Source organism: Alosa alosa, chromosome 12 (genome assembly GCF_017589495.1).
Source record: "Alosa alosa isolate M-15738 ecotype Scorff River chromosome 12, AALO_Geno_1.1, whole genome shotgun sequence".
Lineage (NCBI taxonomy): Eukaryota > Metazoa > Chordata > Actinopteri > Clupeiformes > Clupeidae > Alosa > Alosa alosa.
Window position 1 is genome coordinate 21,317,994 of NC_063200.1, and position 25,759 is coordinate 21,343,752.

Sequence of the window (25,759 nt, forward strand, 5' to 3'; positions counted from 1 at the left end):
GATGTCTTCTACAACTAGCGTCTGCTTCAACATGTCTCCAAAGTATTCAAACGCAGAGGAGTCTAATGTTCAAATGCGAGGTGCCTAATGTTCTGGCCATGGAATCTAGCTAATAGTTCTGTGTTAAGTGCACACAGTATATGGAACTGAATGAAAAGCAGCAATTAGCTTGCTGCACTCACCTTGTAAAGGGGGCTCTTACCCTGTCCGTCTATGTGTTGCTTTCCTGCTGTACTTTTTAGCACCCCTCCCCTCCCCACAAAAAAAAAAAAGCTACTACACAAAGACCAACAGCTGCTTCTCCTCTCCGTGTTGCCATAGCGACGGGGTTCCGTTACCTGATATTGGTCTGTTTATCTTCATAACAAAAAATGATGAAGATATATTGACGTGCATTGGGCGATTTTTTCTTAGACACTGCTATATTTTAAAAAGTTACAAGACATGTAATCATTCATTCGTCCATCCAAATCAGTGAGTAACACATGAATGCTGCGTGACTCCAAACCCATTTCTAATTGCATTTGTGACTCATTGTGAGGAAGTGGCTTCTTGTGACTGTAAGCACACAGCACAAAGATCTCCCCTGGACAGCACAAGGACTCGTGCAAATAGGTGCAGAGGGGAAATGGTGAGATGAATAGCCACAAGGCTAATAGGCCATCTGTGGACAGCACGCAAACCCTCAATTTGACTGCACTTCATGCAACGTGCACTCTCTCTCACGGCCATTACACAACCTCTCTCTAGTCACTCTACAATCAGAGAATCCCTTCCACCACCCCCATTCCTACCCCATCACACTGTGCTACAGTTGCTGACCACACTGGCCATGGGCAGCTTTCATAGTGGGCACTCTCTTCCATGTTTTCCAGAGTAGTTCAACCCAAAGGTGTGTGTGTGTTTGATGGGGGCCTTCTGTCACCAAGGTCCCCCCATTTTTATTGAAATGCACTCCAACAGTCCCCCCTTCTGAAGTGGGCAATTCAATTTGACCCTGGTCATAATGGACACTTCTAGTCCACAGATAAACAGCTTTAACCCACCATACACACACACACACACACACACACACATATATATATATATATATATATATTTGCAGTGAATGAGGTTTGTGTCTGCATCAGTAAATGGATGTTGTGTGTGTGTGTGTGCGTGACTTCCTACATTTAAGTGTCTACTAGTGTACATTTAGTGTACAGAGCCTCTGAAGAGTGATTTGGAGCTAAACTAGGCCAGGCATCCCCGAATACTGAACTAATTACATAGATAGACAGACAGAGAGAGGGCGATAGAAAAAAGAGAAAGTGAGAGAGAGAGTCACTCCATCAAGCAGAAAGGCCTTGGCATCGTACCATGGCTATTTCCTATGCCAATGAGTTGAGGATATGCAAACAGGAGAGTATTAGGGCTATGTCAGTCAGCACACTGTGTGCTTAAGCAAATACCGGTATGTCCTCAGAGCTGTGGAGTCGTCCCCGCGCCACTCCGGGGATCTCGGGCGCAAGTTTGATGTGGCACGCGGTGTTTTGCATAGAGTGGGTCACACTTCAGAGGCGCTGGCCCTAGAGCTGTTGTCTGAAGATTGGGCTTATTGTTGAGCGCTGATTAGGGAAAGCCATTGAGGCTGTTTACTCAGTGCTACCAGTCTGGATCATGTCATGTTTAAACTGAGACATCAGTCACCTTTGGCAGGACAACAGAGATAAAACCGCTACACCACGGCACTTACACAAACAGCGTGACCTTCATGTTGCAATTTAGCACCTCGGTTTGCATAGATGTGCACGCACACACACACATACACACACACTTAATCTCTTATGTTGCTGCCAAATGCTATCTGAGCTATCTGAGCTATCTATGTTATGAAACATTGAGTAATTTACGAGTAGGAAAACCCGTGGACAGGAAGAAACGTACTCTGTGACATTTTTTCAAGGATTTAATAATTTACTAAAAAAGAGTGTAAAAGATACAGATCTCTACCCCAAGTTAGATCTGATTGATATTCAAAATGATGGCAGATGTAACAAATTTTTGCAAAGTTTGCACATTTCTGCTCTGAAGTGTACAATTCTTGGCAATGCTCTCTCTCTCTCTCTCTTGGCTGTGTCTGAATGAGGCTGATATAATATTTGTATGTGTGTATATATGTAAAAAAAGCGCACAGCAAAAAAATACTTCATAGGAATCACACAGAATAAAATAAAATCAAACTGGAATGAAATATACAGCTTTTAGAATTATTAAAATAAAATAAAAAAAGAACGCTGAAAAGTGTATATACAGACATGCAAGGAATTGTACAAATTGCCAGATTGCATCGGTAAAGGCGGCAGAAAAGAAGCAAAACACCAAAACAAACAAATAAACAAAACAGGCTATAAAACTGATGATTTGCTCGACATCTTTTATGAACCACCTCTGAAAATAATGCATATTAGTTAAATATACAATATTTTTTAATGCGCAAATACACACAATTCTTTAAAATCTATTGCCTATTTCAAGTTTATTTTACAGGAGAAGACAAATACTTAATAAATATATCTTCCCTGCTTTGTTTAGTTATTAACTTAACTCATTAAATAAAAATGGTTAAACATTTTGTATTTGTAACAATAAAATGAAAACACAAAAATAATAATAAGCATAGAGCCAACTGAAATGCATTGCCTTTTTGATAAAATATTTATACTGTATTTACCTCTTAAGAAGTCTCTGTGTAAACCACCATCATAATCTGTGGCTGTTTCCAAGAGGTATAATATATAATATGTTTATTTGTACAGCTAGATATAATATCTTTTTATATATATCTATATATCTATATATGTATATATAAATATGGCATCTCAACAATTTTAGCAACTGTCCTTAGTCAACATTTCTGATCACAAGGCGATTGTATTAAATTTGGAAAATTCTTTTTATTTGCTTTTCCTACTTTCATTATTAAAAAATAGTCATAATTTTTTGCAAATGTCAGTTTAGTACTATAAACATTTTTTTAAATTTAGCTTTTTCACAATTTCTTTGTCAAATATCTCTCAATGTGAATTCATACCTACAACCATAAATTTGTCACTTCTAAAAATCGTTGCATTAAAAGTGCCAGTATTGAACATTTGCCGTTTGTGAAAAACATTGGCTTTCGATATATATTTTTTGTAGATTTAGGGTTTTTTACGAATGCCCCGCACTAAGAACAATCTGTACAGTGACTTAAACACTTGGAAAATAAAGCAAACATGATTGACATCTCCATACTAGTGTGTGCCTCTCCAGGGAGACACTTCAGTGACAAGAGGTCCGATCGTCGGGCCGATCGTCCAGCTCCAACAGGAGGCGGCGGCCATCTTCCCACGTGAGTTTGAGGATATGGTAATGTAAAGTCTCATTATCCCATTCATGTATATACCTCCCAGCCATCTGCACAAGACTCCACTGAAACGCACAGACAGACAGACCCTGTGGATTCCTGTTCCCCTTCTTGTCTCCTGGCTTGGCTTGCACTTGTTGGCATATTAGTGGTTCTTTTTAAAGGGGTGACGTGATGACAGGGTTAGGGTCATAGGAATGGCCACGCATACATGCGTATGTGTCAGACACATCCAGACCACAGTGAAGACCGCACTGCGTTTGCCATCTGTTTTTGTTCAGACGCTGAGCAAACATCGCTGGGTATGGCTGTTCAACCCTCCTCCCCCTGAGACTTTCGGGTGCGGCAAAGAGACCTAGCCAGGCCCCCCTTTTCTTCCTGTGAGGATGACGGGGGGTTCTGGATGGGTGACGGCAGTTTGTTGTCCATGTCTGGTCTCTGTTTGCATCCTGCAGTATGTGTGTGTGTGTGTGTGTGTGTGTGTGTGTGTGCATCTCTAGAGCATGTTGAAGATGGCGTTGTACATCTGTGTGAGGACAGTCAGGTGGACGGGGAGGCAGGAGCGCCGGTCCTGCGTCGCAGGATTGCAGGTCAGCCAGGAGAGGGCGTTGTACTGCTCCAACACAAACCTGTAGGGACAACACAGCCCGTACGAGATGGTATGTAAGACATACAAGGTACATAAGGCATGACATATCAGGCCTGGTATATGTACATGTGTGCATTTTGCAGTAGAACTCGGTATTGACTGAATACATAGAAATTGATGTCTTCAACAGGAAGCAGAAAAAATCTCGGCAGCACACAAGAATGACACTTGAAAGTTGACACATTCTTTCTGCAACTGTCCATTATCTTAACCCCAAAAGCAAAATACCATAACTACAACTATAACCCGTGTTACTGCAGGTGACTAGAGTTAAAACATTCCCCTGAAAGACAGTAATTAAGCAGGATGGTGAGATCATGAGGTGCGATGTGTGCAGTGTTTCCCATACATTGACTTATTTGTGGCAGCCCACCACAATATCAACATTGACCACCACACAATGATTTTCCAGGTTGTACTAAATTGTGCTTAAATCTGGTTAGCATCATAACCACGCTGTACTAATTTGCTAAAAACTGCTGCATTCAAGTTAATTCTGCAAACCAACCACCACAAATGGAATTCAATTCTGTGGGAAACACTGGTGTGGGAGCTATCCTAGCGCACCTGAGCACGTCGGATGTGGTCTTGGAGTCGAGCGGATGGGGGCTCCTCTGAGAGCTCTTACTGGACAGCAGCTCGTCTGTCTGGGCCACAGAGATGTGGTGGTGCAGGGACGCCTGCAGTAACCAAACACACGCACACGTACACACACACACACACACACACACACACACACAGAGCAGAGAGCTTTAATATGACCAATGCATACAATGAACTTTGCATATCAACTGCTCAACCATAATATACTTTACTTGAATTGTGAATGTAAGTGTCTATAAGAGAACTTTTACCACACTGTAAAAAAACATTGTAATGTTTTGTGAGGCATTGTAAAATTGTAATGAATTGAAAGCAATGTTTTCTGGCTGTATATAAATGTGTTGAAACCATAGCACTGTACTTTAAATGTAAGTGTGATTGTGTGTCTTGCCTTGAGGAAGAGTGGGCACTGATTCTGTGCTTGCGGGCAGGAGGCCCAGAACCAATGGGGCAGGCCGTCAGCGCGAGCCGTGGACACGTAGTAGCCCAGAGCCAGTGGCTGCTGCTTCAGCTCCTCAGGGGGAGACTCGCGCGACAACAGCCTCTCACCCTGACTCTGTGGATGTGCGCACACACACACACACACGCACGTGTGTCACACACACACACACACACACACACACACACACACACACACACACACACACACACACACACACACACACACACACACACACACACACACACAGAGAGAGAAGAAATACATGGTTAATTATAAAACAAACAGTCATAAATTCTAAGTAAAAACACCTTTTCTGTTCAAAATGCAATTTGTACCTCTCTCTCTCTCTGTGTGTGTATATATATATATATATATATATATATATATATATATTATACTGAATATATGTGTGTGTGTGTGTGTGTGTGTGTGTGTGTGTGTGTGTGTGTGTGTGTGTGTGTGTGTGTGTGTGTGTGTGTGTGTGTGTGTGTGTGAGCTCTCCCTGCCCCAGTATGAGCCCATTAGAGGGCTTCAGCTTTTGTGTTGTGGACGTCTCTGAGTGCCCAGCCTCTGAGAGCCCAAACACACACATCCTGCTCCATCCACTCACCATGAACGGCCACAGCTATGCTTACAGTGACCTTGGCCATCCCAAAGCTTTCCCAGCGACATCAGATGGCTTTTATGCAATTCATCAGTACCAACAACTATACAGTTTTGAAATGATGTTCATTATATTGACATTACAGACTAGCACTCTGTAATATACATATCTATAAGCTATGACTCAGCTATAGCTCATCAACACATAATAAATATCTCATCAAGGTCTTTTAAGGTTCCACCCAAACACATTCACAGGTCCAGACTAATCCCGGGTGTGTTCAAAATGCGAACATTTCCAAGTCTGTGGTGTGGATTTATTAGTATTATAAGAAGCTGAGAGTAACTAAGTAGATAAAGAAGATAAAGTAGTCTTTGATACACTCTGTTTTCCCGCAGACGCTGATCTGAAGAGACTAACCACAGCCACTGGGCTCTGTTGGCCCATCTTTGCTGAGGTCTATGTGTGTCTGTCTGTCTGTGTTTTTGTCTGTGTGTGTGCCAGCATGTACGTGTCTATGAGTGTGTATGTGTGTGTCTGTGCTTGTGGATGTATCTGTGTGTGTGTGTGTGTGTGTGTGTGTGTGTGTGTGTACAGGCATATATGTGTGTGTGTATGTGTGTCTGTTTGTTTTGTTGAGTTGGTGTGTGTGTGTGTGTGTGTGTGTGTGTGTGTGTGTGTGTGTGTGTGTGTGTGTGTGTGTGTGTGTGTGTGTGTCTGTGTGTGTGTGTGTATGTCTGTGTGTGTGTGTGTGTGTGTGTGTGTGTGTGTGTGTGTGTGTGTGTGTGTGTGTGTGTGTGTGCGTGCGTGCTTTGCACGTCTGCGCGTGTCCTTGTCAGTGTCTGAGTCTGTGTGTGTGTGTGTGTGTGTGTGTGCGTCTGTTTGTTTTGTTGTGTGTGTGTGTGTGTGTGTGCGTGCGTGTGTGTGCATGTCTGACTGCTCACCCGTGTGTGCTGGAAGTGGGAGCCCATTCCGATGCCCGAGGGCGAGACTGGCGAGGGCACGGGGGAGGTGTTGGGCGATGGGTGCAGGTTGCCCGTGATCAGCATCATGTCGTGGCCGATGTCGTTCTCCAGCTCGTCGGGGAAAGGCAGACCAAACATGTCGTCTGAGGAGAGACATGGAGAGGGGAGCCATTATGAAGTGCCAGTGTTGACATCCCATGCCACTTATGGGCTAAGTGCCCACAAGGACCCAAGCTTGAGTCCAGACGGAGGTCATCGTTCAGGTTTACTCGTCATCTCTCCTCCTCTCACTTCCTGTCAAATATTTACTCTCAGAATACAAAAAGCCCAAAGAAACCGAACAAATGAAAATAAATAAATGAGTTATGGAGCCACATAGCGGTGTGTGAACTACGAGAGCCTGCCTGTTAGTGAAGTGAAACAATAATAAAAACATTAGAAACCACAGACATGCACCACCAACCCAAAAGCAGGGCCATAATTCCTACCATATCTAAGAGCCCTCTACTGAAACACTGCAAAACACAGTAGACACTGCACTCTGCTGGTGACTTTGAGAACTGCATGCCAGGAGAAGGAGTTTATCCCACATAATTGCGTTGTGTTTCAAAGCAGATGTTAGATTTCATGACAGCTCCTAATTGACAAGAAGCTGTTTCCAATGAACTTCAAAAAAGACAAGCTGGCTTCATTTCTAAAACAAAGCAATTACCCTTAAAATGCAATCATGCTTTAGATAACTACAGCAAAAGTAAAACTACAACTTATCAACAGCTCTGTGGTGCTTGGTCACATATAAACTGCCTCAGACTAAAATGACATATTCAGACAGGCCTGGTATTAGTGCTGAGATGTACATTTTAATTTAAACTCATTCTGTCCAATCATGCTTGTCTAAGTCTGTATTTAAAGTAAGCATCACACAGGACACATTGCATTCATTAAGACATTGAACTTATATACTAATCCTCAACATAAGTAGCAACATAATAGTAGCATCAGCGTGTTCCTAGAGAGAGGGGCCTCCTACCTGGGTTGTCCTCGGTGGGGTAGGAGCTGGGGGCCACCTGTATGGTGGCTGAGGTGGGGAAGACCAGGATGTGAGTGCAGGAGGCGTCTTGTGGGGTGTTCAGCTGGGACGTCTGCAGGTTCAGCGCCGTGCTACGGCCAAACACCGAACCCATGGTCACAGCATCTGAGGAGTGGTCAAAACCCCCCCACGCACAGAGAGAGAGAGAGAGAGAGGACATATATTACAACATGAAGCCACATCCTGTACCATATCCTAACCTGTACATTATAACCTGTACCTGTACTGTACATTATAAGCATGATACATGAGGGGATGAATAAATGGATTACTGATGTATCATTGATCCAGTCTCTGTGTGTGTATGTGTTTGTGAATTTATCTTTGAGCTTGTGTATCTGTGTGTGTGTGTGTGTACTCGCTCTCTCACCTGGCATGACCACAAAGGACCCCTGCGGCTCCATGGAGACGAGGCAGGCACTGAGGATGGAGGGCGAGTCGCTGGCCGAGATGCCACACATCCGGCACGCCTCCCTCAGCTGCCGACTCACTGAGTGCAGAGAGTGCTCCCCCAGATAAGAACTCCAGTCTGAGAGTAGAGAGGGAGAGAGAGAGGAGAGAGAGAGAGAGAGAGAGAGAGAGAGAGGAGATAGGGAGAGAGGGAGGGAGAGAGAGAGAGAGAAAGAGAGGAACAGGGAGAATTAGTGTACAGAACCAACAGAAAAATAAAGAACAGAGAGAATTAGGGACACATAGAGAGAGAGAACGATGGACAGAAGGAGAAAGATATTAAAGAGGGGGAAGAGAATAAATAAAGAGAGAAAGAGACAAATAAAAGATGAAAGCAGGAGAGGAAGCTCCACTTCATGATATGATATCATTCGTGATATGATTATTAATTATTCTTCACACTACACACCCTTCAGCTCTCCATGGCCAAGACGACCCAACCGACCAATCACAATCCTCCAAGGCATCGATGTCATCTGGATGATTCCTATGCACCACTCCCAAAGCTTCTCCAGGCCTTTCTTGCGTGGAGAGAACTTCGGCCGTCGTGACCTGCACAATGGAACGTAATGGGAAGATGAATGTGTAGAAGAGTATGTTCTATCTGTGCTTGTTCATCTTAAATACTGTTTCCCATTTAAAACAGTGATGACAGGTTTAGAGTGCAAAATTGAGGTACAATGAAAACATTAGATGTAATCTTGTAATGTTATTTTTAAACCAAATAAAGAACGGAGAGACAGAGAGAGACAACGAGAAGAAGTTCCTGAGAAGAAGAAATGTCTGAATTCCCACAGTGAGCGTATCTAATCTCATCTTTAAGTCTTATTAAGTGTGACACATTTATTCCTTTCTGTCAGTGTGAAACCAAAATATTATGTGGCTGGGTCAATATGACACAGACAACTGCTGACCTGTGAGCAGTTGTGCTCATTTTCTCACAGCACTGTTCTCCCTAGTGACTAATGCAAGCGATCTCAGTTGGCCTTTTGGAAGTACAACAGTTGTACTCCCAAAAAGCCTTGCTTGCTTGGTTACAACCATTACTAAGAGAGAGAGAGAGAGAGAGAGAGAGAGAGAGAGAGAGACAGAGAGAGAGAGAGAGAGAGAGAGAGAGAGAGAGAGAGAGAGAGAGGAGAGAGAGAGAGAGAAAAGAGAGATGGCCAATGGCCTCTGCACCACTGCAAAGCTTTTTCTCAAATCAGCCTTGTGTGTGTGTGTGTGTGTGTGTGTGTGTGTGTGTGTGTGTGTGTGTGTATGCAGCTGTCACCTGTTGGGCACGTCGATGTTGATGATACAGGTCTCCAGTAGCTCCCCCTGCTGGTCGGTGCAGGACACCAGGATCCAGCGCTGGTCGTGCGACAGGCAGTAGCCCACAAAGAGCACATTGTAGCGGGGCGCCGCTTCAGCCCAGGCCTCCCCCGGTTCCGGCTGCTTGCTGCGCGTGGGGCCCAAGATGAACGGGGGAGAGAACACCTGCATAGGAGGATTGGGGTCCTGAGACAGACAGGTAGGAGGCAAGATGGCGGAGAAGTTACAGACACAAAACTAAGACTGAACAGACACAGAGTTTAACTGGGAACATTTTTACATGCAAAGAATCAGTTTTCTAGACAGTAAAATGTCGGTGTTTTTGTGTGCTCTGTGGCCAACAGGAAGTTTGGGTTTTTCCATCTACTGGGACAACTGATAAATGCCAGTGACATTCATTAGAAGCTTGGAACTTGGAACAGAATCAAAATGGATACAAACGACTTAGGGTGACTAATTTGTTAGGTTGAGACAATATTAAAATGACAAATTAGTTTACATGATTACTTACGGTTCACAATTTTTCCTGCCAAGTTCATTTACTATATATGTAGTGGATACACATAGTGGCCTTCTAGAGTGACAATGTCATTCACTTGACATAGTAGATTATATCCATCCAAGTAACTGGCACTGGCTGGTTGTGGGTGACACTGAACTGTGATGCTTTTGTAAAATGTGGTTTTTGGTGTGCGCGAGGCCCCACCTGTGTGTTGTTGAGGGTCTTGTCGATGGTGGACGCGGGTCCGAAGCCCGTGAGGGACTTGATGTGTGTCTGCGTGGGCAGCAGGCGTCTGCACTGAGAGTAGGTGGAGAAGGCCAGGGAGCGCAGCTGCTGCAGGTACAGGGGGTTCTCACCACTCGCAGGCTGCAGGAGGTACTGACATGGCACCACCTGAGGATGCACACACACACACACACACACACAAGATTCAAGATTATAGTATTTTTTTTTTTTTTTAAAAACCCTTAAATCCTCTTATCTAGACTTCATAAAGATATCACACCCATGACATTTCACAGTCTGAATCCCAACAGGTCTAAACCTCTTTCAAAAAGACAAACAGCTTTGTACATGTATTAGCTAACAACAAAACAACCTGTGCCCACATCTCGGGCCATTAGATCTGTTGAAGCGTGACTTGTAATGTGTTTTCTCTGCTGTAGCGGGCATTATTCTACTGGCCCACAGAGTGTGTACACTCAACCCGTGTGTTGTATTTTGTGCGCGCACATCGTCTCTAAGAGGATTCCTCAGATGCTTTAGTAAACAGAAAGGGGCTGAATAGGCTGGATATTAGTGGCCTAAATGCCCCCCCTCACTGGGATAAGTCAGTGGACTTAGCTGGCTAAAACCCCCAACAAAAGAAGACGGCGGTGCTTAAAAAACTAGGCCTCTTTATTTTGCTCAGTAGGAAAGACCTTCCTGAGCCTCTTTGAAACTCAGTCAGCCACTAATAGAGCGAATTTGGGCCCGCAGAGCAGGACAGAGGGGTGGCTGAGGTTCCTGTTGCCAAAACATTTAAACCTAATGATACGCAATAAAAAGAATGAGTCGAGTAAATGTAACAATTGATTTGTTGAGCTCTGGGAGGCTTTTTTTTCTTTATCTCAGCAAGACTGGCACACCAGGCTACAATGGAACGTATTTGCTCTACTTTAGTTTAAGAGCCTTAGAAAATAAAAAAAGAAAAAACACTGGGCAATTAGTTGAACAGTTTCTGCCGGATAATCTGTTCTGTTTTCTGTAATTCGAAGTGATTTGTGTGTGTAGTCCGTGTGTGTGTGTGTGTGTGTGTGTGTGTGCGTACATGTGGGTGGGATGTTTGTGTATGAGTGTGACAGAGTGAGTGAGTGTGACTATGTCTATTAGTGAGCATGTATTAATTATTAGTGACAAGATACAAATGATTGATTAATGTGTGTACTCATGAATGTGTGTGTGTGTGTGTGTGTGTGTGTGTGTGTGTGTGTGTGTGTGTGTCCTCCTCATAATCTGACCTGTAGTGTGAGCGCAGGCCTCATGTTCTCCGGCAGCAGTTGGAGCAGCTCGGTGAAGCACCTCAGCAGCGCCAGCATCCACACACTTCCTCCTTCCACATCCTGCTCCTCCCCCTCTCCACCCCCACCCGTCCCGGCCCCGCCTCCACACAGGAAGGGGTCGACCACGTACAGCACGATGGCCGGCGGGTGGGCATGGCTGTCGGCTGCGTCCGCCAACGTGGGGATGCCGATGCGCTCGCGCTCCGCAATGCTAAAAGGAGGTGGGGAGAATGATGGAACATTAGCACACAGGACAAAGATAAGCCACCCTACTACAACGCAAGGCAAAATTTGTTTACATTGTACATACCATGCACAATGACAATTCAATGTGCTTTACATAAATAACACAGAAAAATATAAGAAAGTAAAGTACATAAAATAGAATAACTGAACCCAGGAGACCAACAAAATGAGGGAGGTACAATTCAGTTTCAGGTATAATTCAGAAGATTTCCAAAAGAAACACTATCAAGGTTGAGCTGATAAGTACAGCAATAACATGTCTTCCTTTAAGGGGGAATAGTCAATCGATAAATACTTCCTGTAAAATTCCCTCTTAAAGAAATGATTACTGTCAGGTAATTATCATGTTAGACTGAGTAACTTGAAATTGACCTGATATGGACATTCAGATATTCAGTGAGGAAAGGAACTTGGCATCACGCACTGTTCCAAGTCAAGTGTGTGTGTGTGTGTGTGTGTGTGTGTGTGTGTGTTTTGTTTATGCATCTCACCTCTCTAAGGTCTCTGTGGGCTGGGCAGGTGCTGGTGTGGACGAGGACGTGGGGTTCGCCCCACTCTTGGCCTCGCCGCCACCCCCCTGTCCCAGCTCACCACTGCCCTGCTGGCCTGAGCTCGACCCCAGGGACGTGCTGCCTGTGCTGGGGGCAGCTGCTGCTGGGTCCCCCTCTGCAGCACCGGAACCTGGAGCAGCCTGACCGCCGCTGGAGGCAGGCTGAGAGGGGGGAGGCTGGGCTTTGGGAGGCACCAGGAGGCTGGAGTCTATCGACAGACCAGCAAGCTGGGGAGCTGGAGGAGAGAGAGAGAGAGAGAGAGAGAGAGAGAGAGAGAGAGAGAGAGAGATGGTGAGACCAGTGAGAGTCAGTCAAGACCATGATACAAAAAGATTTTTCAAAGATATATGCAAAGATATCTTGTGAGTGGCATTACTTTCTTGATTAAATAACTAAATGATTAAATAACTAAATAATTGATATTGTAAAAAAGTGATCAAACATGATTCGTTTTTTTGTCCAGCAATGTCTATTGTTATTTTCCAGAAAATTGTCTAAAACACATTATTGTCACCTCTGAACCCCATAACTTTTCCTTCTTATCTAAGGAAATATGCTTACATGCATGTTGCAATAGCAGATAGCTATTGTACTTACTGTTTCTGGCTAAAGTGCATACACATGCATGCTTGTATATCCTTTCAATGAATACTGATGGCAAAGTGTATCCAACTATGCATGCTCAGCTCAGTGTCCTAGTCCTACACCATCCACCCTCTCCACCTTCCACAGTGCCCCCTAGTGGTTGGCGGTGCCTCTCTTACCCAGCTGCTTCCGGCAGGCGTGTGCGTAGAGCTTGAGCTTGCGCATGTTGTCCTCCTGGTGCTGGCCGCTCCAGGGCCCGGTGAACCACTGCTCCACCAGCTCGTCCTCCTCCACGCGCTCGCCCTCATGAGTGTCCCCCACGTGCACCAGCCCGTCACGGGACACCTTGGCCAGGGGTCGATGCTTCCCTAGTCGACACGTCTGCAGAGAGGGAAGGGAGAGGAGTTGGTCAGACGGATGGACGAGCTTAAAATCACACTTACAAATAAGTAGTGTGACCTAGCCATTAGGACTTGGATGTTGTGGTGAGGCTTTCACATACAGTATTTCAGTCAGAGCATTCAGTTTATTCATTATGTGATTTTTCAAAATGCCTATTTTCACTCAGTGTTATCAATAACAACGTAAGAGGTTCATAACAAATTGACACCGAAAAATCAATGCATTTTGTTTCTGCAAATAAATTTATAACGGTAGGTTACTTCTGCATTGTGGGTGCTAGACCGTTAAATGAAAGGTTGGATGACTAAGCCAGACATGGGTGTCGAGGGCAAACTTGCTTGTAGGCATAAGGAGAGGACTGCTGGTATCTGTGAAAATGGAAGTCTGACTCCCTGCTATGCCCTTAAGCAAGTCTTTTAAAGCCTACTGTATGTTTGCTCTGTGGACTCTCTCAGTATGTGGGTATCCACTGATATCCATTGAACACGGACTTCTACACAGAAACGACAAAATACATGAAAATGTGCAACTCCGATATGAAACTCTCCCTGTCTGCCTCCATCCATAACCATTCCATTCAACACCGCCTCAGCCACATCTCTTACCTCGTACACAGCACTGAGCTCCTGGAAGAAGGTGCGGGCTCCAGCCAGCAGGGCGGCGCTGTTGGGGCAGAGCACTAGGAAGGCCACGTCCCTGTGGCCGCCGTAGGGCTCCAACAGCAGCTTCTCCCAGAAGGGCAACGCCAGCGGCGACAGCGCCAGGAAGTCCTTATCGTAACCAAGCATCAGCGTGGGGATGGGCAGTGGCTCGGGGGATTCCTCCGAACCTGTGGGTGGAAGACAGGCAGACAGACAGACAGACAGGCGGAGAGACAGACAGACAGACAGAAGACAGGATATATTTGCATGAGCAATATGAAACAAAACAGTCAAACTAGGGAGCAAATCAGAAATAAGGTGATTGAGAAAGTTGGTATTTCACCAGAATACTTGATGCTGTGATGGGTAGACCAGAGCATCAACATGTATTAGATTTGTATTAGAACTACTGATGCAAGTAAAATGTATTACTGTAGTATATGCACCACTTACATCATTGACTTTTCTAAATAATGACAAAACATGAAGATAATCATTTTGTTTGTGGATATAGAATTGTACTAAATGCAAAATCAAACAAAAATCTATCTGAAACGACAGTGCCGTCGGGTGATGAAGCTGGCCCTAACTGCTCACCGTAGGACCCTCGGCCTGCCATCTTGTGGAACTGCTGCCACGTGAGTGGCCCCTGCACATGCTGGATGTTCTCCCAGGTCCGGCCTGTGCGCTTCTTCTGGATGGCGTCCTGCAGGAAGGGCTGCAGGGACAGCAGCATCCTCACCACGTCCTGGGAGGACAGCGTGCTGATGTCCAACACTACACAGACAAACGGAAGTACACACATTAAAATATACCACAGGATCATTTAACACTTTACTCACTTTTAATTTGTGACATTTGTACAACAGTTTTATTTCATTCATCAGATAATATAGAGCCAACACATTTGAACTAGGACGATAACACAATTTCCTTGTATATGTTCTCATTAGCACAATAAGTAATATGTACAAGACATTACCAGAATTGTAAAATATACAGTATATAAGTATATATACTCTTTTGATCCTGTGAGGGAAATTTGGTAAAATTACTTTTTTCAGTAGACTGCTTATTGTAGTTCAATTATACATATTTTAGTATACAAAAATATGATCAAGCCCTATAGAATGTCAGGATAAAGAGATAAAAGATACTGTGAATTTTAAATCATCCACAAATCTTTCATAATATGTTGATGTATGAATAATGAATTTTCCATGTGAATGTCATTTTTTTCCTATCATGTCCTCATCTGACCTCTTCTTCACTCAGAATGGAAGTAAGTTACATTGACAACAAAGACAAAACTCTGTCGTCATTCTAAATGCGTGTGCTGCTACACCAAAACAACACACACAAAAAAAAAACTGCGCTGCCACCTTTCAAGTCTTGAAGAGACTCCCTGACAAATCAGACGCCATCCCCATCAAACAATATCAGACGCAATCTGACACCCGGCCCAGATTCGACTTGCTCTCTCCGCCCCGGTGACAAAAATCCGCGTGGGCGTGAAGAAGCAGACTCCCAGTCACACTATTAGTGGCTAATAAAACTGTCAGCCGGTGTTTCAGATCAGGGAGTAGGACATTAAGTCCCGTGAGATCTGTGTTAACTGCAGACGGCACTAAACAGACTGGTTTAAAAGAAAGTGGGGTGTTGCTGCCAGCAGAGTCTGCTCTCCTTTTTCTATAGAACTATTCAAGAAAAGAAAAAGCTTTTCTTTTCTTCCATAAAATAACCCTTTCCTTCAGGGGAATAGAGGAGTTTCTGAGGTTTTAAAAACTGTCCATTGAAAAGGAGAACGCTGCAATAGACCCACACACACACTCTCCACAATACAAACAAGCTTCAATCGCTTGAATAACTCTCTATCCATTACACAAAACATCTCCCAAAAGCAGAGTAACATGCTGAGTTGTAAACATGGACTCAGTGCACTACTTGTCTTTTCACAATGCAGAATCACAACACAGTATGAGACTACAGAAATCCAGACACTAGTACTAGACTGCAATATCGATGTTATGCTTGTATGTGAGATTGTCTCTTTACAGTACACTGACATGGCCAGGATTAGCTTTAGAGCTTGTCCCGGAATGTAGTTCCTGCCCATGGTCTAGTCTACGTTCCCAACCTTCCCAGGTAATTTCTGAGTATACACAGCGGCAATTCATTCCAATTCACCTGTCACCTCAAAATGTGAAATTACTTTGTACAACTTTGTTGAGCAATATTTTGCATCACCAATGGATATTTCACAAGTAATAGCTACAAGTCGCTGAATTTGACTTTCCATGGTTGCTTTTGCTTCATAGGGCAAAAGACTGTGCTCACCTGATGTGTGTGGCCAGGAGTGCAGCGCACTGCTCCGGACGATGGCCTGGTCCACCTTGCCCCCGGCGGGGTTGTCCACGTACTGCTGGCCCTGCACCAGCGCGTTGTAGCACTCCACACAGGCGTCGCTGCCGTCGGCCCACAGGCGGTCAGCCGCCCAGCTCTGCAGCAGTGCCCCGCGCCGGCCGTGGCAGGAGCAAGCGGGCGACAGGTGCAGCGAGGAGAGCGAGGCCAGGGGCTGCGAGCACTGCGCCTGCAGCTGGACCATCACCGCCGTCAGCGCGAAGGACGACGAGGACGAGTCGCTCTGCGGCAGCCGTTTGGAGTTTTTGGACACGGCAGGCGGCTCGCAGACGGGTAACTCGCGTCGGCACAGCGCCAGACGGCGCTCGGCAGCGCGCCCCACCTCCGAGCCGCGGCCGAAGATGTCCAGCTCGTCCTCCAGGAAGAGGCCCGCGCCGTGGGCCAGGCGTCGGTTGGCGATGGCGCTGAAGCCGCACATGCAGCGGTACTGGTCCTCGCGCGTCGAGTCGGGGATGTAGACGCCCACGTCGGCGCCCTTGACGTTCATGTTGCAAGCGCAGATGCAGCAGCTGTCGAAGTTGCGGTCCTTGAAGACGTCCAGCACCGAGTCGGACAGCAGCAGCACGGCGTAGAGGCTGTGCGCCTCGGGCAGCGCCAGGAAAGAGCCCCGGCCGCCCGTGCCGCCCTGCTCCACCGAGCTCAGCGGCAGGCTGGACGAGGCCGGCGTGGAGGCGGGCGAGCTGAGCTCCGTGCCGCCGCCCGTGGGCACCCCGCCCTCCTGCTTGACGGAGCCCTGGCCGCTGGCGTTGCCCGGGCCGCCACGTGGGGTCCTCGGGGTGCGGGGAGTGGGCACAGAGAAGCGCGGTGTGGCCGGGGAGGGGGAGGGCAGGACACCGCCGCCGGCCGTACCCACGGACGCCACACTCACCACACTCATCTGCCCATAGTCCTGCTCCAGCATGTTGTTCACACTGGGCACGTTACTGCAGCACAACAGGACACAGTAAAGGTCAGTCAGTAATAGAAAATGCAAAATATATATTTTATATTTAACAATATAATATGCACAAGGTCAGTGAAAGCAATGAATGAGCACTTAAACTGTAACTATACTGTAACTATAAAATCTACGTGTTATGATGCGTGACTGATGTATTTTCCCCTCAATTGCATATTATTAATACATTACTTTGCCATCAGAACAAACACTTGCATGGCTTTAACTGACCCTCTACAAAGCTACTGCATATCAGACATGGATGACATCAACATTATCTCTAAATGGATAAGATGAGTGTAGTAAGTGACAGACCACAATAGTGAGGACAACAATAACAGACAGTTTAAGGAAATTGTACTACACAGACTTGTATCACCAGTGCAACCACTCAGCACTGACAGTACTCTACACAGAGTCCTATCCTAGGCTGAGACCCTTAAAGCCCCCAGCCCAGACCAAAGACTGACAAGAAAAGCCAAGCCTTCAGCCCAGGGCTTAATCTGCAGGGCTTAATCTGAACTCGGCTTAGCAGGACTTTGGCGCTACTTACACATAGCCATCCCTGATGAAGGGGGCCTGGGAGGGGAGGCTGTAGGGCTCCATCTTGGGCATGAGGGTCCAGGAGGGCCGGTAGTAGCAGCTGTCTGGGATCTTGAGCGGCGGCAGGCACTGACTGGGCAGGGTCCGCAGTGGTGCGAACATGGAGCAGCCCATCTGTGGCTGGACGGGAGGGACACGGTAGACAAATGAGAAGTCCTGCAGAGGGGAGGCACGGGGTGGAGTTGGGTTGGGTGGGGTGGGGGTGGGGTGGCAAGACCTCAATGCAAACAAGAGTACTGTCTAGAGACTCAGTGCTGTGTCGGTGGAAGCACCAAAGGAGCTGTGCAGTACTGTTTAAATATCTGGAGCTCTAACTCAGAGGATTGGGTTACACACCTTCATAGATACAGTGTTTAATTCAAGACAGTTATGTAGATTGCATTTAATTGTCTGGAAAAATGCAAAAATGCAAATAACTAGCTATGCCACTGTTGAAATGCTGCTCATAAAAAAGTAGCTGCCATCTTTAAACCACGTGGCCACTACTCAAAGGTCAACTAGACTTATGAGCAACACTATGTAACTGCTAAAGCACTTTTGAGTCAACTTCTCTTGTGTTAGACATACTGTATAATAAACTGACTTGACTTGATCGCCATGTGGGCCCATCCACATAAAAATGACTTCATGTAATTTTCACTGGATTAGACTACTCCATGCCACCACTACACCACCACAAGAGACGGACATCTTGGGTTCAGAAAATAAAAATCCTGCCACATATTAGTTCCAACCATTTAGTAGACCAGCTGATCGTAACTACCGCAACTCTTCAGCCAGTTAGATCAACTAATTAATTAATTAAAAACTAATATCACCTGTATTAAGTGCACAGGGAGAAGATAAACATGGCAGGACTTTTACTGTCTGAACCTTGGGATGTCCGTCTCTGGCCAGTGCTTACACTTACTCGTATGTCCTCTGGTCTGGGGCTGGCCAGGCACTCCTCCACCTCCATCCTGAAGTCGGCCAGCTGGGTGGAGGCCATGGGGCCGAGCGGGTGGTCCAGGCCGGTGGAGGGCGGCGGAGGCTCCTGGCTGGGCGTGTCCCGGTAGATCATGATGGGGGAGAAGGCCGGGTGCTGCTCCAGCGACGGCGGCGTGGGGAACATGCGCTGGAGGTCTGCTACTGCTGAATGGAGAGAGAGAGAGGGGGAGGGCAGAGAGGGAGAGAGAGAGAGAGGGAGAGAAAGGGAGAGAGAGAGGGAGAATGGGGGTATAGAGTGAGAAAAAGAGAGAGGGGAGAACAAGATAAAGAGAGAGAGGAAGGGAGGAAAAGAAGGAGATAGAAAGGGATAGGGAAAGAGAGAGAGGCAGAGAGGGAGAATGAGAAGGTGGGATTATAGAGAGAGAAAAAGAGAGAGGGGGTACAAGACAGAGAGAGAGAGGAAAGGAGGAAAAGAAGAGATGGAGATGAAGAGAGAGAGAGTGAGAAGAGGAAGGAAGAGAAAAAGAGGGAAAGACAGGCATAGAGAAGGGAGAAAGGGGAAAGGGAAATATGATAAAGGCCCTGCCATTGCCTGAAGCTCTTTCAATATTCCTTCTCTCATGTGCAGACTTGTGTAGTGGAATCACATATAACCATGTGTGAAGAGCATGCAAACAAAAAATATGAAGGGAGCAACAAGAGTAATGTGAGAGAAAATAAGAAGAAACATTAGCCTGAGGAGGGACTCACTTGAAGGGTACGGCACTGCAACTCTCCCCTCTTTGCCCAGGGGGCGCTCTTCTGAGCCTGGGACCGCGGCCCGTGCTGACTGCTGGTTCGGGTGCGTGCCCTAAATATAGGGGGGTTAGGGGGAGATTTAAGCACTCAAATCAGTTCAGCATAAAGCTACTCACTAGTCTGTGACACATGCATTCTCTAGCTGTCTGAAATGAAAGGCCATAAACTAATTTATGACTTCTTACAAGAGCTAATATGAGGCATCATAAAAATACTGGAATGGCTTTAAAATGTCATATAATACTTTATGACAGGGACAATACTGAGGCATTTTTGTTATTATAATCAAATTAGTGGTGAATTAATCAGCCAGTGAAAATGGAAATAATATTTTTGCAAGTGTTTCATGCAATATTGCCTCATAATGCACTCAATTGACAGAGCGCTCCATTGCAAATGAATGAAATCGCTTTGAGATGGAGAACATTCCTGAGGGTGAGAGCTCTTTATCATTTCAAAGGGTTTGTTTCTCATCACTCTTATAACAACACCTGCAAGGAACCAAGTTGTATGTAGTCTTACAATCTTTTGACCCTTTTAGATATAAAAGTATAATTCCCATAGAGAAATATATAACAAACTGAAACTCCTTACAGCTCTCTGTGATCATGCCACATCTCTTAATGTGGATTAAGGGGCCAGAAATTCCTTTAACTGTGTTTCAACTTTGTTGCCAAACCCTTGATTATCCCTCAACACACACACATTTACTCATTAATCCCTTTTCTGAAGTGATTAGAGGTTTTCTGTTTCATACACAGTGATGGCGGCCAGCATCTTTCTCTCTCTTGCTCTCTCTCTCTCTCTCTCTCTCTCTCTCACCCCTAGCTCATCCTCCTCCTCATCAAAGATGTTCTCCAGGTCAGAGTAGAGGACAACCAGGTCCGTCTCCCGGGTGAGTGGAGCGTTGGCTTTCGCTGCTGCGTCGTCTTGAGGTGATTCATCTAAAGGGGTCGCCAGGGGAAACGAGAAGCGATTCATACACAACCGGGAGACAAATGGAGAGAAATTTGGTGCGGTGGCGGACACGAGTCATTTAGTGCCCCGCCATGCACGCCAGACGCCAGCGGGCACCCTCACCTGATTTGGGGGCGCTGCTGAAGATGGACATGGCGTCCTTCCCATCAGGCACTGCTCCGTTGGCATTCATCTCCTCTCCCTGCTCGAGACAAATCGAGGAACCAATCAGACAGCTCAGGACAATCGAGTAACCAATCAGACAGCGCAACAACAGAATGGCATGACTGATGATGGCATGTTAAGTGTGGTTTCTCATTGTGCTCAAAAATTGCATTACATTTCAGTGGAATCAAATGAGAGCCTCCAGTGTACTGTATCTCAAAGCACTTCTTTGAATCAATGTCAACTTAATAATGCATTATAATTCAGTTCCTCTGCTTGAACTGGCACAGTACAGCACTGTCAATATCAATATGTATTTGATTTCAACTCCCACAGAGCATATGTGTAACTCAAATGTACATATTAACTCAACTGCAGCTACTCAGATGAATGATGAATACATGTGTCGGCTAAATGATTCATGCCGAGAAGTATTCAATAATCATGCAGTGGTTTTAAATAATAATGGCAGCAAACCAGAAGATGCCTGAAATCTAATCAAACAAATCAAAACATCTAAATGAAACATGCGCAAATTGAATTAGCGAGTTAGCAACTTCCTGCTAGCATCAGGCAGGAAGGGAGCCAGGAGGGGCTAGTGGAACTGACCTTGCTCTTGCGGTTGGGGTCTCGCCCCTGGCCCTTGAGCCTCTTGGAGGTGGGGAAGCTGTACTCGATGTCGCCCTCCTTGAAGTCGTAGGGGTCGTCGGCGGGGTCGCCGGCCAGCATCTCCACGCCGACGCCGGGCTGCTGCAGGAGGCCCAGCATGCTGATGTGCTCCTTCACCCGCTCCTCGCTCACTTTAAAGCGCTTATGCGTCTGTGTGAACAGCCTGTGGAGAGTCCAGGGGACAGTGAAGGAGAAGGAGAGAGAAGGGAAAGGGAGAGAAGTGGGCGATTAAAGCCAGAGTGCATAGCGTGAGGTTTTACGGCCATACTGTGTATTAAGCTGCCCTCTTTATAGTGTCACTGGACTATTAAGCAGAGTGTATCATTGTGAATACTAAAAGAATAAAGAAACATGTCGCGATATTTTTTTTTGCCATTGTTATCTTTGGTGCTACATATTGATAATTGATTAGTTATAATGTAACAAGTGTGATATGTTTAAAGTGAAAATGTTTTTTTCTGTGTGTTTTCTGTTGTTGTTTTTTTTGTCAGTCCGACAGGTAAACTGGGCTAAGATCAACAGGTAGTGGGTACTCTCAGGTAAAGGCAAACTTCATTAGCTGGCATAGCACAGCTTTTAAATCCACCAAGGAATAAATTCACACTGTAAAGTTTTCCAACCCTTCATATCCTAGTTAATCCCCATGTGAATGTGAATTAAACTCTCACTATTGTGAAATCTCACGATAAAACATGTAGTACAGTTCCATTGGCAACAGTGAACTACCCCATGTATGTGTGTATATGCGTAAAATAGAACCTCTTCAAGAAAATTAAAAAAAAGCTACACTCTTAATGTTAACCAATGTTTCAATTTGATATTCCCATCCCAGCTATCCACTGAGATTTCAGAGAGTGTCTCAGCAAATGGCTACATCCCTGGAGTATGCTGAGTGTGTGTGCTTCAGTGAGTGATTATATGGAATAATGCTGTGGAAATCTAAAGAGACTCTGGCTGAGACGCACAGACACACTTACAGATAAAGTTATTAATGCCTTACATTAACTAATATTAGTCAGTGAACGAATTAACACGGACAAACCATTACATTTATTATTAGAACACATTATTATTTAAGTGGAGGTTTCCGGTTTGTCTATATTAACTAATGAACTGTTTCACATTAGTAACTCTCAACAAACATGATTCAATATGAAAATTAAAATGAACAATCCATTAACTTCAGTAATAACAAATATCAACTTATATTCTACCAAATGTTATTACTCAAACAGATAAATAATGTAGTTAATTAATTATCAGGGTTCACTGCTCCATTTAATTAATGTAAATCACTGGAAGCATAATGTAATTAATGTCTTAATGCCAAGACTGCGCTGTATTTTTTGTGCATGTCTGTGTGTTACAGTCCTCTTTAGTCTAGTCTTAGTAGCCGTGAGAGAGAATGTGTGTGAATGTAAGAGTGTGTGTGTGTGTGTGTCTCACCTTTTCAGTGCCATGCCCTCTGCGGCTGTGTCGGTCTTGCTCTCCACTCTCTCGGCGCTGGGCAGATCCGGGGGTCTCAAGTCGCTCCTCTCCACACAGGGGGTCTTATAGCCTTTCCACCAGCCCCCTCCACCCCCTGCGTCTCTGGGGCCCAGAGGTGGCGCATACAGGGCCGTCTCGCTCACCTCCATGGGCCCCCCCATGGGGCCCCCCATCGGCCCATCTTGGCACTGTGGCAGGCTGGCGGACACGTCCAGCGCCTCGGGATCCTGCTGCCCCCGTGGGTGGGGGCTCAGCGTCGGGGGCAGCGGGGAGATGGGCGAGTGCATGAGCGACTCGGCCGTCCCCTTCCGCATGGACGACAGCGGCTTGGGCGGGTACTTGTTGCACCCGGGCAGAGCCTCTAAGGGGGGCTCCAGTGGGACTAAGCCCAGCTGAGGGCCCCCTTGCTGGGCTTCGTGGTCGGGGCATGTGGGCCCCTGGCTGGCGGACACCCGGTGGTGGAAGGGGGTGACGGTGGGTCGCTTGGCCTGCTTGTCCGACTTGTCCGGCTTGTCGGCCACCTTGTGCTTGGACGGAGGAGGCGCGGGCGGGGGCAAGGCTGGCAGGGAGCAGGAGGACGGGGTGGAGGAGGAGGAGGTGGCAGAGGAAGAGGAGGAGGAGGAGGAAGAGGAAGAGGAGGTGGTGGTAGAAGAGGGGGCGGCGTTGGCACCGGGCGCGGTGCTGGCAGATGCTGAGCTGGCCTGCTGCTGCTTCTGCTGCTTTAACCTTGAAGTACCAAAACAAGCAGAGAGAGAGAAAGAAAATGTGTGTGTGTGTGTGTGTGTGTGTGTGTGTGTGTGTGTGTGTGTGTGTGTGTGTGTGTAAAGGTAAGAGAGAGAAACAGAGAGAGTGAGAGAGTGAGTGAGAGGGAGAGAGTCAGAGAGAGATAGAGAGTGTGTGTGAGAAGAGAGGGAGAGTGAGAGAGAGAGAAAGAGAGAAAGAAAGAGAGGAAGCAAAAAAAACAGGATTGTTTCCAGATATCCAGCAAACAAAGCCAAGAGAAGATTGATAATTAAGGTCAAGCCGCTGTCTGAACTATACTGTCAGGTAATGCAATTAGCACCAGCTCTCTAACCGCTTATTATATAAACACTATTCTTCAAACAACAATTAAACTCAAATTACACAGCTGTTAATTAAACTATGCCAATAAACCACACAAGGGCACAAAGGATATATTAACTAAAAGTCTCCTACTACCGTATACTTTTATACATTACACAATATACATGATTTATGCAAATAAAGGGGAAAATGTGTTGGTTAATGCCAGGATTGCACAATTACTCAGTTACTACTAGTACCTGTGGTCTGAGACAGAACGACAGGAAAAATACTCCAATTGCAAATGGCCAGGAGAGGTTCTGTGTGTGTGTGTGTGTGTGTGTGTGTGTGTGTGTGTGTGTGTGTGTGTGTGTGTGTGTGCCATCTGCTTTCCCTCTCCCTGAACAATTTCACTGTTGCTGGGGAGCATTGCATTGCAACGGCATCACCAACCGGAGCGGCATCACCGCGGTGGCATCGTCAGCCGTGACGGCTGTGAGGCTATGCCACCCGAGCCCTCATTAAAGACACAGGGGCCACGAGCGGGCAAGATAATGGGCGCGCGGAGGTGCCAACCTGGAACAGCTGCAGGCCACTCTCTCCCCGGGGCTGGTGAAGTCCCATGTGGCCGCTGCCGTTGCCGCTGCCGTGGCGCCGCCGCTTGGCACTGGCTCCTTCACGGGCGGCGCCGCCGCCGACACTGCACTGCTAGACAGACTGGCCCTGAGGGCAGAGAGAGAGAGGGAGACGAGTGACAGGGGTGCCAGAACCCGCTGCCAATCAGAGACGGGCCCACGTCTCACGCGCACACACACACACACACACACACACACACACACACACACACACACACGCACGCATACACACACACACGTATAAACACAGACATATACACAGACATACACACACACACACACATACTGTACACACTCACTCACACTTATAAACACAGACATACAGACACACACACACACACACACACACACACACGTATAAATGCAGACATACACACAGACACACCCACCCACCCACACACACACACACACAGACATACACACAGACACACACACATTTACAAACACAGACACAGACACAAACACACACACACAAAGCAATAACACTGCGGTGACACCAGTGTCAAAACACACCATCACACTCTAACAAGCTTCCAGAGACTAAATGGATTTTTCTGCTTGTCTTATTTAAGTGAAATATTTCCACTGTGTAGAGACTTGTTGCAGGAAAGAACACTGCCTGAATGTGAAAGGAATGGTCTGGTAACGTATTCATTTACATCAAGAATCCATTAAAACCTTCTTTACATGACCACAAGTGATCATAAGAGCTAATCACCTATTTTGTAACTGCTACTTCATTTTAACACATGGAGGTAATGTGAGAAATGTTTAATAGCTAATTTGCACTGATGATAATTATAATCTATGGTCCATTAATGCATGTGATCATGGCTTGTTAACATTAAATGCTAGCCTGGCTAGCGCCACCACTTCTCAATGAGACGTGGTCTGGGAATCAAACGTTCATTTTCTCGTATTTGAAAAAAATACCCAGATCCGTTTATTGGGTGCCACGGATGTCTATCAAATGCGTCTGTGCATAGCTCATCATCGTCTTGCTTTCCCCCCTGTTCTGTGATTGGTTCCCTATCTCAGGCGAACATTTGCTCCATGGTCTCCAGGCTGCCTTAGCAGCGTGAATCAAATCGCGCGCAAGGCAGCATGGGAACACCCAGGCTAATTAAATGCAGAAATGAACATCC

At 46.1% G+C, this 25,759-nt stretch overlaps 1 protein-coding gene across 3 annotated transcripts in view; it reads right to left on the minus strand.

Annotated features, from left to right (window-relative positions):
• Positions 1–1,935: 1,935 nt before the first annotated feature.
• Positions 1,936–25,759, minus strand: part of LOC125304515 (mediator of RNA polymerase II transcription subunit 13-like) — a 94,407-nt gene continuing 70,583 nt past the window's right edge. Inside the window, exons 9-31 of one of the 3 annotated variants that reach the window (XM_048258869.1) lie at positions 24,556–24,702; positions 22,894–23,661; positions 21,388–21,610; positions 20,737–20,815; positions 20,479–20,600; positions 19,609–19,708; positions 18,842–19,059; positions 17,882–18,087; positions 16,308–17,314; positions 14,568–14,747; positions 13,935–14,158; positions 13,107–13,308; positions 12,283–12,577; positions 11,504–11,756; positions 10,209–10,397; positions 9,462–9,688; positions 8,601–8,743; positions 8,112–8,270; positions 7,682–7,846; positions 6,631–6,794; positions 5,032–5,196; positions 4,605–4,717; positions 1,936–4,017 (exon numbers count right to left, since the gene is read on the minus strand). In XM_048258869.1, coding sequence (XP_048114826.1) covers positions 3,885–4,017; positions 4,605–4,717; positions 5,032–5,196; positions 6,631–6,794; positions 7,682–7,846; positions 8,112–8,270; positions 8,601–8,743; positions 9,462–9,688; positions 10,209–10,397; positions 11,504–11,756; positions 12,283–12,577; positions 13,107–13,308; positions 13,935–14,158; positions 14,568–14,747; positions 16,308–17,314; positions 17,882–18,087; positions 18,842–19,059; positions 19,609–19,708; positions 20,479–20,600; positions 20,737–20,815; positions 21,388–21,610; positions 22,894–23,661; positions 24,556–24,702 — 5,482 coding nt within the window. In that variant the 3' untranslated portion in view covers positions 1,936–3,884. Of the gene's footprint in view, positions 4,018–4,604; positions 4,718–5,031; positions 5,197–6,630; positions 6,795–7,681; positions 7,847–8,111; positions 8,271–8,600; positions 8,744–9,461; positions 9,689–10,208; positions 10,398–11,503; positions 11,757–12,282; positions 12,578–13,106; positions 13,309–13,934; positions 14,159–14,567; positions 14,748–16,307; positions 17,315–17,881; positions 18,088–18,841; positions 19,063–19,608; positions 19,709–20,478; positions 20,601–20,736; positions 20,816–21,387; positions 21,611–22,893; positions 23,662–24,555; positions 24,703–25,759 lie in introns of all 3 variants that reach the window. The other 2 variants (XM_048258870.1, XM_048258868.1) reach the window with 2 other exon arrangements.